Source organism: Harpia harpyja, chromosome 10 (genome assembly GCF_026419915.1).
Source record: "Harpia harpyja isolate bHarHar1 chromosome 10, bHarHar1 primary haplotype, whole genome shotgun sequence".
In the NCBI taxonomy this organism is placed as follows: domain Eukaryota; kingdom Metazoa; phylum Chordata; class Aves; order Accipitriformes; family Accipitridae; genus Harpia; species Harpia harpyja.
This window is the reverse complement of record NC_068949.1, coordinates 26,024,684-26,036,832: the sequence shown is the minus strand read 5'-3', so window position 1 is coordinate 26,036,832 and position 12,149 is coordinate 26,024,684. Positions and strand designations below refer to the sequence as shown.

Genomic DNA, 12,149 nt, shown 5'->3' with positions numbered 1-12,149 from the left:
AACCTGTAGTCATATACTATTTCTGCCCTTTCTGTTGTGTATTGAGGAATCCCAGGGTGCATCAGCTACAAATGACATGTCAGTAAACTAGGGCCAATGTTATTTAAGGCCACAGAGTTTAAAATTACTGGGAGCGCATGAAATCAAATACGCTGCCTTCACTATTTTTGCTAGGGAAACATACGTGTTATCATGGTAAGTGAGAGCAACACATGTCCACCTCTCTGTGCCACTCACAAGACCTTTTTCCTGCAATGATTGTTAGTCTGCTTGTTGTTGAAGTCTCATCTTACTTTGAAACCATCACACATGCGTCTCATTAATCACAACTTAAGAATACATGACAGGTTGCTTCATTCTCTCCAGCTGCTCAATGACCAAAGGAAACTAAATCTGCTTGACCTAGTCTTTAGTGGTAGGGGCTCTAGGCTCAAGTTTGGTCACATCTGAACTGCTACAAACATTGCATCAAATTTCTTCTGCTCAGGCTTGAGTGAAACCATTGCAATCACTAGAAAGAAAGCCTTGTTGTCACAACTTTACCTTAGAAGACCGAGGACACATTCCTTTTTTGCAGCTAGCCTCCACTCACCCTCCCTCCCTTACTCCACTGGAGCAAAACCCCTTGTGGAAGGTGTTTCTTCTGCATGCACTTCTCAGGTTTTAACAAATTCTCAAATGCTGCAAGGAAAGAATATCAGATATTTGGGAGAAAGCAATGGTGGCAGGAGGCTCTTGTCTTGTACGTGGTTGTGGGCACTGGGACTGCTCTTTGTCCTTGCTTTCTGTGATGAAAGCTGCCATCTGTCCTGGCCCATCACCAGCCTGAGAAGCTGGCATCCCTTAGCTGATGATAGCATCTGGAAGACAGTTCTAATAGGATTGTGCTTATACCTCTTGCACACCCAGACATCTCTGTCTCACTCCAGGCTCCTCTCAAAAAGAAAAAGCTGCCAAAAACTAATATAAGCCCTTAAATTTCCCCTTAGGTCAGTTCACTCAAGTTCACGCCCTTCCAACTGCTCCCGTGAATCTCTTAGGATTAACCACAGCAAAGTCTGCCTGCTCCTTCCCCTGCTGCATCATTCTACGGAAAGCAACTGTTAGGGGATCAGCTGCACTTGCTTGAGGTGGCAGTCAGGGCCCTGGCGTTTGTCAGGAGCTCTGCAGAGATCCAGGAAGAAGCTACAGCCTTGCAATTGAAAGACTTTTTTCATCAAGGAAAACACTAAAAAAACCCCACCCCAGAACCAGATATGAAGAGAGAATACTAGAAGGTATCCATGGAGCACAAAGTAGTATGGTAAAGGAGCACATCCAGAAGAGCAGAGATCCAGCTAAAGATGCTCTGGGGTTTTTTGTGACACTTACAGCATGAGTCAGACCCTGTCCTTCGCACCTAGTAGCAAAGTTGTTCACTGAGCTGGGGTAGGGATGGAGGAACATGGGCTGGGGAAGGGGCTTGTGCCAAGGACCTGGCTTCCCAGCCTTCTGCTTTGACCACAACAGCTCGTCCCCGGTTCCCACTGTACATCAGCACTGGGATGAAGTGTAACAGTGCTCCCATGAAAACAGCATGCCTTGATGTTTTGCATTTTGTTCTCTACAGCTTCTTGAGGAAGAGAAGTGGAGAGGGAGGTGCTGATCTCTTCTCCCTGGTATCCAGTGATAGGACGCATGGGAATGGTTTAGAGCTGTGCCAGGGGAGGCTTAGACTGGACATGAGGAAGTATTTCTTTACTGAGAGGGTGGTCAAACACTGGAACAGGCTTCCTAGAGAGGTGGTCACTGCACTAAGCCCGTCAGTGTTTAAGAGGCATTTGGACAATGTCCTTAATAACATGTTTTTAACTTTTGGTCAGCCCTGAAGTGGTCAGGTAGTTGGACTTAATGATCACTGTAGGTCCCTTCCAACTGAAATTATTCTATTCTATTCATAGCTGTGAGGTATGTGCAATGCCCCTAAAAACATTGGCTCCACAAGTGGATGCAGAGCTGCTGCACCATTCTGCCAGTCCTAGATGCTGAGCTTTATAGCTGCTCCCTCTTTCAGTTGAGCCTGTTCTTTAATCAGCTCTTTTCTCCCAACCATGGATCCCACTCCCTCTGATTTATGCTAGTCCCTTCTGCTATTGTTCTTGGCAACTCCTGTGCTCTCTCCAGCCCCTCCTTCAAGGAAAGGCATTGTGCCCAGATTTCTGCTAGGCCATGCCCTCTTGTTAACTTCAGATTCATTACCCCAGCTGCTTGGATTTCTTACCATCTTGAATGACTTGCTGGCAAATAGAGGTTTACTTTTCCCCAAAAGTCACAATTTCTACACCAAAACCATTCCCCAAGCCTTCCAACATTTTCTTCATCTATTACATGCTAAATGCACATTAACAACCTGGTAGGACTACTTTAGGCTTGTAAAGATCAGGGAAGCAATCTTGCAGTTGGGGCTCAGGTTGCAGATAAGGAATGCAATCTCCCTGTCTCTGCTGGTAAGCCAGCGTTATTTAAAGGGTTGGCTCTGGCCTTTGGTAGGCAAGTTGATAGATTAGTTCAGGACAAGTTCCTATTTGCATTTCTCTTGCAAAATTCTGCAGCAGCACATGTTGTGTAACATCACCCACATCACATATAACCTGTCCTTCCATGCCTGTGATGTGTACAGTCTCAGTACACTAAAGATACATGCAAAATATAATCTTCACTGTGCACATTATAACCTTAACGGAGCCTCAGCAAAATGTATAACCAAGCAGCCAGAGTATGACAGTTCAGTAACTTCTGAGAGGACAAGCCTGACAGCAGCACCTGTAAATCTGCACCTGCAGACTGATATATTCATCTAGTGAATTACACACATCAACTTGTGTGCAGGAAAAAACAAACACCTTGTGCTGCTTTGGGCATATACACATAGATACTACTTTACACTACTGTAACTACAGCACCAGTTCCAAACATTCAGCAATAAGGTGACTCAACTCCCAACTTTGACTTCAAAGTCACATTCATCCCAAGAACACCAAGAGCAGTCCTTTTGCCCAGCTTTCACAAGTGGTCCCTGCTGGGGCCATCTGTAAGGGAGGATGTTGTGGGAGAATTGTGGGAGAACTTGTGGGAGAATGAGGGAAAGTGCATAAGGCACAACTGTTATTCTTTGTTTGCTGTTATAAGTTTGCTGAAGTAAGCACAAAAAGTAGACCAAGGTCGGGCGTACATGACTGATAACAGGAGGGCAACGTGACCGAAGACAGGGTGCCAGACAGCATGCAGGTGGAGGAAACTATTCACGTGATCAGAAGACTTTATCCAATTAGACTATTGTTTAAGCACGAGTGGCACATGTTAACCAATCAACAAATGGCTTATGCGTGAGTAGATACTAGAAACATATATAACCAAGTGTTGCACAGTTAATAAACGGAGAAACCGTTTGATCCACAGTATCTGTGTTAGTCCGTTTTCTCCCCAGGGCGAGTCCCTGGTGATGCATCGTTTTCCCTAGACTGTCGCAGCGGAGAAAGTGTGGCAGATGTGAAGCAACAAAATATCTCAGTTACCAGCCCACCATTCTGCTTTAGTCTGCAAACAACTACCCTGACCCTCCATCCCTTGTGCCCAGACTCTGAGTGTGTGGGTGAGCCACAAACATCTACAACTCCTCTGAACACCCACTTACTTCTTTATGTACCTCCACAGAGCCAAAGCACAACAATGGCCCTCTGTATCTTGCATTTCACCAACACTGCATACAAGGTTTTTGGCTTTTCAATCTGCATCTAGCAGATCACTGAAAGCTGTTGAGGACTAGGGGAAACTGGTGCAGAATAGAGAAAGAAACAGGGAAAGAACAGCAAGGAGCTTCATATAACTCGAAATGACACTACATCTAGGGTAGGGTGACTGTAGAGGAGAGACTAGGACTCTCTGGGCAAGGGAAATAGGATGAGATCAAGAATCCTGAGAATTGGAGGCTGTACTATATAGGTGAGGAGAATGGGGTAGACAGCTCAAACAACAGGAATTCAGGGGCAGCTAAGAGGGTCGCAACAGCTGAGGCTAAACTTCAAATAATCGGGAAAGAAAATGTGCTCACCACAACACGCTCTCCCTCCCAAAGGAAGGGCTGGGACACACGGTGGAGGAGATTTGTGTTTCCTTTGCAACATCCTCCCTCTACAGGACAGGTCTATATCCAGGATCAAACATACTCCTACTATCCCCTCCAGCTGCCACTTGGCAGAAGCCATTATAAAGGCCTGAAAGGCTCTAAAGGTGTTTTCTCCAGCAGATGACAGTGTGATACCTGTAATTTTCAGCAATTCTGCCATTGGCCTGCTATTCTTGGGAGGTGTGATAGAGGCCTCCATTTTCAAGCTTTGGGAATGTCACACAAAATTTAAGAAAGCATTATTATGATTGCAAAGTCATACCCTCAAAAGTCAGCCTGAATTCAGCACCTTTGTAAATGCATTATGTTACCATGTAACTACAGGATTAAGTACTATTCTTTTCATAGAATCTGCTCAGGATGGACATATTCTAGTAACAAATTAACACTGTGTAAGGAAGATGACTGGAATCTACAACATTCCTGCTTGCTACAGAACACAGAACATGCAGTTATATGTATTACAAGGATCCTGGCTGGAAGAGACAGACTTATGATCAATACAACTATATACTACTTTAAAGGTATGGATTTGGATGGACATACCTTCCACTCTATGTACTGGTAAAGCAGAATGGATAGTCTTATGGTAAAATCAGCAAGTGATTATGTCATTAAGGGCTGTAATTGCACATATCTGGCAATAATTTCTTGTTTTCTGGCATTTCCTAAATTCAGAGTGTTTGACTTTGAAATCTGGGAAATGCATTCTTCTGTGGGTAGTTTATTGCATTAAAAAAGTGTCAAAAAAGGACATATCTAAAGGCTGGACTTTGCATGGTCTGGGTGCTGTTCAAACACACAGAGCATGACTGCTCCCTCATACAATTAGTCTCCCCTCCCTCAGGGACTAACCACTCAGTAGCTTCCTTTAGCCTATACTCAAACCATATCCATTTGCTTTCTCCTTTATAGCCCCTTTCTCTTGCAGTCCAAGTGGTAAACTTACCTTGTTTAAATACTTAAAATTATTTTCACAGGAATGCCTAGAAATGTTTTCTATTCTATTTTTCAAGTCAGATAAAACAAAAGACTGATGATATTAGCATAACAATACCCCATCTGCACCCATATTCTCCTGATTTAACTTGCTGAAGAACAGACTCTGAACCAACAGACAATGTCAATAGCATTTGATCTGCTGCTTCTGCAAAAAGCCATCTCTCATATCTGAATACGTACAAAGGTGTCTGTTTAATGGTAATGCAAAAAAGTAGCACTGGGTGACATTATAAAAGAACAATCACTTTCCAGACAAGGGCTATCCCTGTGTTCCAGAAATCAACCTAGTATCTGCCAAAGTATCGCAATGTCTTTTCTGTGCAGTGCAGTAGGTAAGATGGTTCCAGTTGCCTGCTTAAAGTACAAACAGCTCACGAGGCAGCCATTTACAAGGCAGGACCGCAGCGCACTAAGTGAGCGCAGGACAGCTAATGCCACCCCCTACTGCTTTTTTTAATACTTCTGTCAGCTCAGCAACACAGTGACTGCTGCTGGAAAAAAACATGCCTGGCATTTCTGACGGCTTCCTGTGGAGTTACATGGAGAAGAGACAAACAGCCTGAAGGCTCAAAATGAGATCAGCTCATGGAAAACATGCCTCGCATTTTCATGCCTGTCTCCTTCTCCTGGGGAGAGGTATGGGGGGAGAGGAGAAAAGGAGGAGGGGCAGGGAAATGAATTATGTTGTACAGACAGACAGTGTACAAACAGCTCTAATGGCATGAGGAAGCCATCATGTTAGAGAGCACAAATGTGACCCTTGGCCACTGGCAAAGCATCAAGAAAATTTGGCAATGGTATTGAGACACAAAAATAAAATCATTATTTCTGTATCTATGTACAACTATCACAGCACTCTGATGGCTCAGTTTAAATACTCCAAGTCTGACCCTTGGCTTCCACTATGGGATGCTAACACTTGGGCCAACAGGGGGAATGATGCAACTGGAAGAAACAGGTAGACTTCAAAAGATCAGAGAATGAGGCCAGGTCTACTACTTATGACAAAATCTCTCATAGTCCTGCGGAAAATGGCTATATGCAGTGCATATCCAACATCAAGGATTTGATTTGGAGTCACCCTTGTGGGGACTATGCTGAGAGCAAAGGGCAGGTTGCTGACTTTTGAGCCAAGGGATTAAATGAGAACACCAGACCAAAGTTACCATCCCCCTAACAGAGTCACCCCTATTTACTCCACAGTTCATGTCCTCCCTCAGTGTTCCTGAACCTGCCTCTTCCTTATGCTGGGAAGAAACCTGGGAGAAGGGCCATCTAGTCCAGTACAAGAGCAAAGAAGGAACAGCACTGTTTTGACTAGATGACACACAATGGAAACATCAAACAGGAAGCAGGGAAAGTCTCTATGGCATTAGAGGGAACAATCTGTTCAGTAGTCATGGGGAGGCAAAGAGGAAAAAGGCATGTGAAGGGAGGAGGAAACGTTTTCTGGTATTCATCAGGAAGAGATTTAAACATTGCTGAACTAACAACCTATACAAAATTGGCACACTCTTCCAGAAGTAATAAATAAATTTGATCCAGGCACTGCTCTGAGCATGAGTGAAGGTGGGGAAGCAGGATAGGATTCTCAGAGTCTCATAATTTGCCATGTCTTAGGCAAATTCAGACAATACTGTCTCACAGGTACAAGAATACCTTCGTCACATGCCCCAGTTTTTTTTCTGTTACTTCAAAGAGTTAATGTTAAATGTTCTTCAAGAATAAGTCTATACAGGAGTTCATACAGAGGCTGGAAAATTTTAACTGCTCTAAGGAAACAAATAGTGATGGTGTTTACTGTAGCCAGAATCCACCTGAACCCCAAACTGAAAGGAACAGATAGACCTCCAAATACAGTTTACCTTCTAAAATGCCATCCCCCCTGAGAAAATTTTCTAGCTCATTTTCCTACCTTTTCACTCTCTGCAAACTCCTGCAGTATAATTTGTCTCTCCACACACAGTTCCAAGAAGTCTTCTGAATGGAAACTTTCGTGTAGTGCAGGGAAGAACGTTAGCTGGTTGCAATCCAATCCCTTCTTATCCATCTCCCTTTCTGCTCCATTTAACATCAGCTCTCCTATATCAGTATAAAAGAGATTGCAGTTTTAGTGGCAGCCGAATGACACCAAAAGCATTTGCAATTTAGACTTTCACCCAATCTGTTCTACCTTGGGAAATAGCATTATTTATCTGCAAAAAAACAGGCAAGAGAGAAGTAAAATCTGTGAGTCCTAAAGAAGGATGCTTAGTTCAGGGAACTAAAAACAGGTAGCTGGACTCAGTCATAATTCAAACTAAATTTCTACAATCACTGAACATTAGGAAATTAGGAAAAACTGAAAATGGTAGTCTTCTGGGGACATGAACTGAGCAGGATCTTAAGAGAACCCAAGGAGTGACAATCCACTCATACCTTGCTGTGTACCAAGTTTTGCAAATTCATGCAGTTCACACAGTTAGGGAAGGCATGATCAGCCTTCTTATTGAGGTAGACTAACCACTTTCATGCAGAAGCTATGTAGTACTTCAGTCTTGTTTGGAGTCTAGAACAATGAGCTCCACTCTCACTTGTTTGCTAGGCCGTATCACATTAAAAAAATATACGACAATACTGCCTATTTCCAACAGTGTACACTAGAAGCTTGACCTGGAGCAGCCATACAGATGGTTGAAATCCACAGCCTTAGACTTGGTTGACATTTCCAAACTACAGTTCTTTCTCAATGTTTCCACCCCCCTCTGAAAAACTATTGACTTCTATACCATACTTCATCCCCCCTCCCCTCTTCTTTTACTGTCTCACGTAACAGAAAACCTGGCCTTGGAAAATGAAAAATGTTGACATAATGATCATATTTTGAAAAATCTGGTTCTATTTTGAACGTTGAAAACCAGTTTGAAATGTTAATATTCTTGATGATTTCCTTCCGCTTTCCATTATTTTGTCCACATTCTCAGAAAGTTACAATTCCTATTACCAAGTGGTAATAGCCATCTATCACCTGGTTTTAAATATTATTTCAGAGGTAGAACTGGAGTGTCTACTAAAAGCAGGGGGAAAGTCTGCACTTTTCCTTCTAAGTTTAAGCAGTTAGGAGCTTTCCAGGTGCCCAAGAACACCCAAAGCTTTCATTTCAAGATTGCTTTTTTGCTTTCAGATCTTTCTGGTGGCAACAAGAGAGCAACAAATTCTGAAGACAATTTATGTACCACCTCTAACAATTGCATCAGTCTTTTCCCAGACTTTTCCCAGTGACTTTTTAGCCCAGAGCACTGACAATAAGTTTTTTTCACTAGATGAAATTCTGACCTGGAACTCCATACACTAACTCCAATTCTCTTTGGCTGTTTGTGTCCACCCTCTTGATGTAATTTAGGCCTAACAGGTTACCTGGATTCACTTCAGCAGGGGGTGTTGTTTCATTTCTGTTTGCTAGGAGAACCTGAAAAGAGACTAGGTATGACTAGAGTGGAATATGCAGACAGGTAAACATAACTCAGAATATTGTTGCAGAGAAAAACACAGATTTAGAACTACGTTGCAAATAAATGCCTTGGAAATTCAAATAAACTCATTTGAAAGGACCCAAAGGAACAATATAATGTAGGAACAAATGTCAACAATTAAGCAAAAGGACTATTGTCTTTTCAAAGACGACCCTGCATGAGGCCAGTTATAGGATAAAAAACATACCACCCAGCCTACAGAAAACTACCAGAATCCAAGCTTCACGTAAAGGCTGAAAATGTCCTAGAGATGGGAACCTCCTGATATACTAAAGTGCTTCAGCTTTGGTTGATAGGATTTGGCACTTAGACACTACGGAGGTAGACAGTTGTAAATACGCACATATACACTTCAATGCTTAGTTCAAACCAGTCTAATTCCCCTTTTGATCATCCACCAGTTCTAGCAGCCCTGACAAGCATAAGACTAACAGAACAGTGCAGCCTTCTAAGTGGGCTCCGTTGCATACATTGGGAAGCGCTATACCCATGAGATACTACAAGCAGAAAAGTATGGTTGGGTTATAATCTCAACTTTCTGGGGAGATCTTATACCAGAAAAGAGGGAAAATCATTAAGTTGCTGCTAAACACATTGCAGCCCCTCTTATTCTCTCAAAACCAGACCCGTTCAGTGGGTTCTTTATGCGTGGCACAGCATACTGATGAATCAGGTGACGAGAACCAGAAGAAAGAGGTGAGTATAAAGTCACCAGCAACAGCTACAGAAATTGTGCACCTCCTGCAAAAGCTTTCTACCTCACTCTTCACTCGCATAGTTGCCACTCGGGTGTTCACATGTTGAATCCTCCTCCTCATTCGCGAAGGCCCTTCATAACAATCAAGAATCCATCGTGGCTCTAAGGATCGTGGTGCATCTCTCCACAGGCCTCTTCTGTAGAAAAGTTGCTCCTCAAGTATCATCCAGTCCTTGGCTGCTTTGCTGTAACCACACTGCAACATCTGTGGGACAGAACCACTTTGTGCCACCTTTTGCACACTTCTGTCCTCCTGCCTAGCAGTGGCACCACCCCAGTGGTTCAGAGGGATCTACCCAACCTACCAGATGGGACCCCTGCAGAGGGAGCACTGCAGACCCAGCAAACACAGGTCCAACTGACCACTGAAAGTATGCTGTGGGAGATACTACTAGTCAAACTAAGATACAGTGATAAATACAAGCATGTCGCAACCTTCAACCTCCTTGAAAATGGCTGCTTTCATTAGATTTCCAAATCAAAAGCAGTGAGTCAGGAGAACAGCATCACAGGTTTTAGTCACTCCAGTTTTTTCTGGTGAATGTTTGTGTCAAATGGCAACAACCATGCTCGCTGAAAACACAGTCTGAAAGTCTCAGTCAGAAGTGTACTGTGCTCCCTCCAAGAATGGCATAAATTTAATTATTTCTGCTTAGGAGGTGTGTGCAGGGAGTTGGGGGACAATAAAATATCAATTTAAAGGAGAGAAGAGGTGAGAATTTCAAAGAATGAAAAGCTTGTTGGTCTCTGATGGCCAATCCTGAAACAAAAACATACCTGTGATATTTTACTGGCTACAAGCTTGAGACCTCTTGAAAAGTTTTATTGGCTGCTGAGAAAAAAAGGTCAAAGTCCTCACTTTCATTTTTGCCACTGTAGGAGTGGAATAATTCATTTAAACAAAAGAAAAAAGGCTCTTGAAGATAAAGTGAAGAATCTGGTGAGTGATGCTATATCACACTTCAGGGGTGATGTCAGGAACAGAGTATTGACTCATTAACTCTCAGCATTTCTTTGGGCAGACTACTCATCTCACTTCTGAAATGCCAGATTTCTCAGGGTAGTCCAAGAGCATCCTTTCAACAACAGAAAGCTGTTGCACAATATTCCTGTTCTTTACCTGTACATGGTTCTTGTACAAAGAGGCATACAGCTCCTGCCCAATTCTTCGGTACTGCTCCATACATGACACAAATCCCTAGAAGAAACATCAGAACACATTACAGCAAGGTGCTGCAGGTGTAAACTCTGTGAGAAGCAGAAGCAGGCATTAGTTGCTCTGTCTTTTACAAGAATAATTAGGGAATATGACCTGTGTCTGCAAGTTTGATGGCTCTCCAGACAGTATAGTGATGAGGCAATCATTTGAGAGCAAGTTGCACACTAACACCGGGAAGATAAGCATATTCATGATCTTAACAACGGTCATTAGTGGAACTACTCAGAAGGAGAAAGAAAACAGCAAATAAAATTTAAGGCTCCTCCTTTTGGAGCTGAATTAGTTAATACTGCAAGTAGCATAAAAGACAATTATCTGTTGTAGAGACCTCAGCTGAGGTAGGGATCCATAACAATACACCTGCTCCTTGCTGCGTAAACAGAAAGTGCAAAACAAAGGAATGGTCCATATCCCCTTTTTACAGACAGGAAGCTAACTGCTTCCAAAAACATTTTTGAGTTTTAGGAGCCTAAGTCCTCTGGCAACAAGTGACTTGGAGTATAAACACACTATTTAAAGGGATTCTGATGCAGAGATATCTGAGCTACCTCTACAACTGGAAACTTGCAGAGCTGTGCTAGTGCAAGACAATACCCATAATAACTGTCTCTGCTCCACTACACAGCACAGACATGTCCTAAACCCCAGTGCTACTCAGGTGTTTCTGGAAATACATGTATTCCAAAGCAGTCTGACAGAACTTTCTGGCCACCTTTCCTTTCCTTCCAGAATGCACTAGACTCACAGAACAGTGAACCTGTATTAACAGTCATACATTTCATCTGCTGTTTTATAGGAATAAACTTCTCAAGCTAAGGGTCTCTGTACAAGTACAAGACTGATGAACTGCTGTCAAGAGATTATGAGCTGCATTCCCCACTCGCAAACAGACTGTTATGTGATCTTCAGCAAGACATGCAATTGCCCTAAACCACTACCTCTCCAACCACAAAAGAGAGACTAAAATACTAACCTCAGAGTTACACAGACTAACAATGCTCCAGTGTGGTGGGATCCTTAAACTCAGGGAGTAGGGAAATTAAATGGGTTTCATTCTCTTCTTATCTACTCCATCAAAACCCACAGGTTTTGGGGTCACAGGGTTCAAATAGCCAAGACCTATACAGAACACAAACTGGAAAATTTCAAACAGTGCTTCCTATCTGAGCCTCCCTTTTGAAAAGGTCAGCAGAAACATTATTAAACTCGGTAGAATACCTCAGGTGCGAAACTAGTATCATGCAAATAACAAAATACAACCCAAGATTTTCACTATCATACTAATTCCTGAAATTCCCCTGTTAAACTTTAATCAAAGACAAGCTTCCAGCTTTGAAAATGCTAGGTTTGTTCCCCCATTTCTCCTAGCTATCTATGAAATTCTGGGTCCCAAAGAGACTTGAAGTAAAGTATTTGTTCTCATGACATTTTTTTGCCTGATCAGAGACACAAAGCATATGGAAAGGCTATGTGTATAGCTGAAGCACTGAATAG

The 12,149-nt window shown here is 42.7% G+C and overlaps 1 protein-coding gene across 3 annotated transcripts in view; it reads right to left on the bottom strand.

Moving 5' to 3' along the window:
- The window catches only part of WDFY4 (WDFY family member 4), a 147,233-nt gene that overhangs the window by 54,018 nt on the left and 81,066 nt on the right, over nucleotides 1-12,149 (bottom strand). For all 3 annotated transcript variants that reach the window (XM_052798548.1, XM_052798550.1, XM_052798549.1), the window contains exons 40-43: nucleotides 10,557-10,634; nucleotides 9,438-9,641; nucleotides 8,564-8,615; nucleotides 7,083-7,249 (exon numbers count right to left, since the gene is read on the bottom strand). In XM_052798548.1, the coding sequence (XP_052654508.1) occupies nucleotides 7,083-7,249; nucleotides 8,564-8,615; nucleotides 9,438-9,641; nucleotides 10,557-10,634 (501 nt within the window). The remainder of the gene's footprint in view (nucleotides 1-7,082; nucleotides 7,250-8,563; nucleotides 8,616-9,437; nucleotides 9,642-10,556; nucleotides 10,635-12,149) is intronic.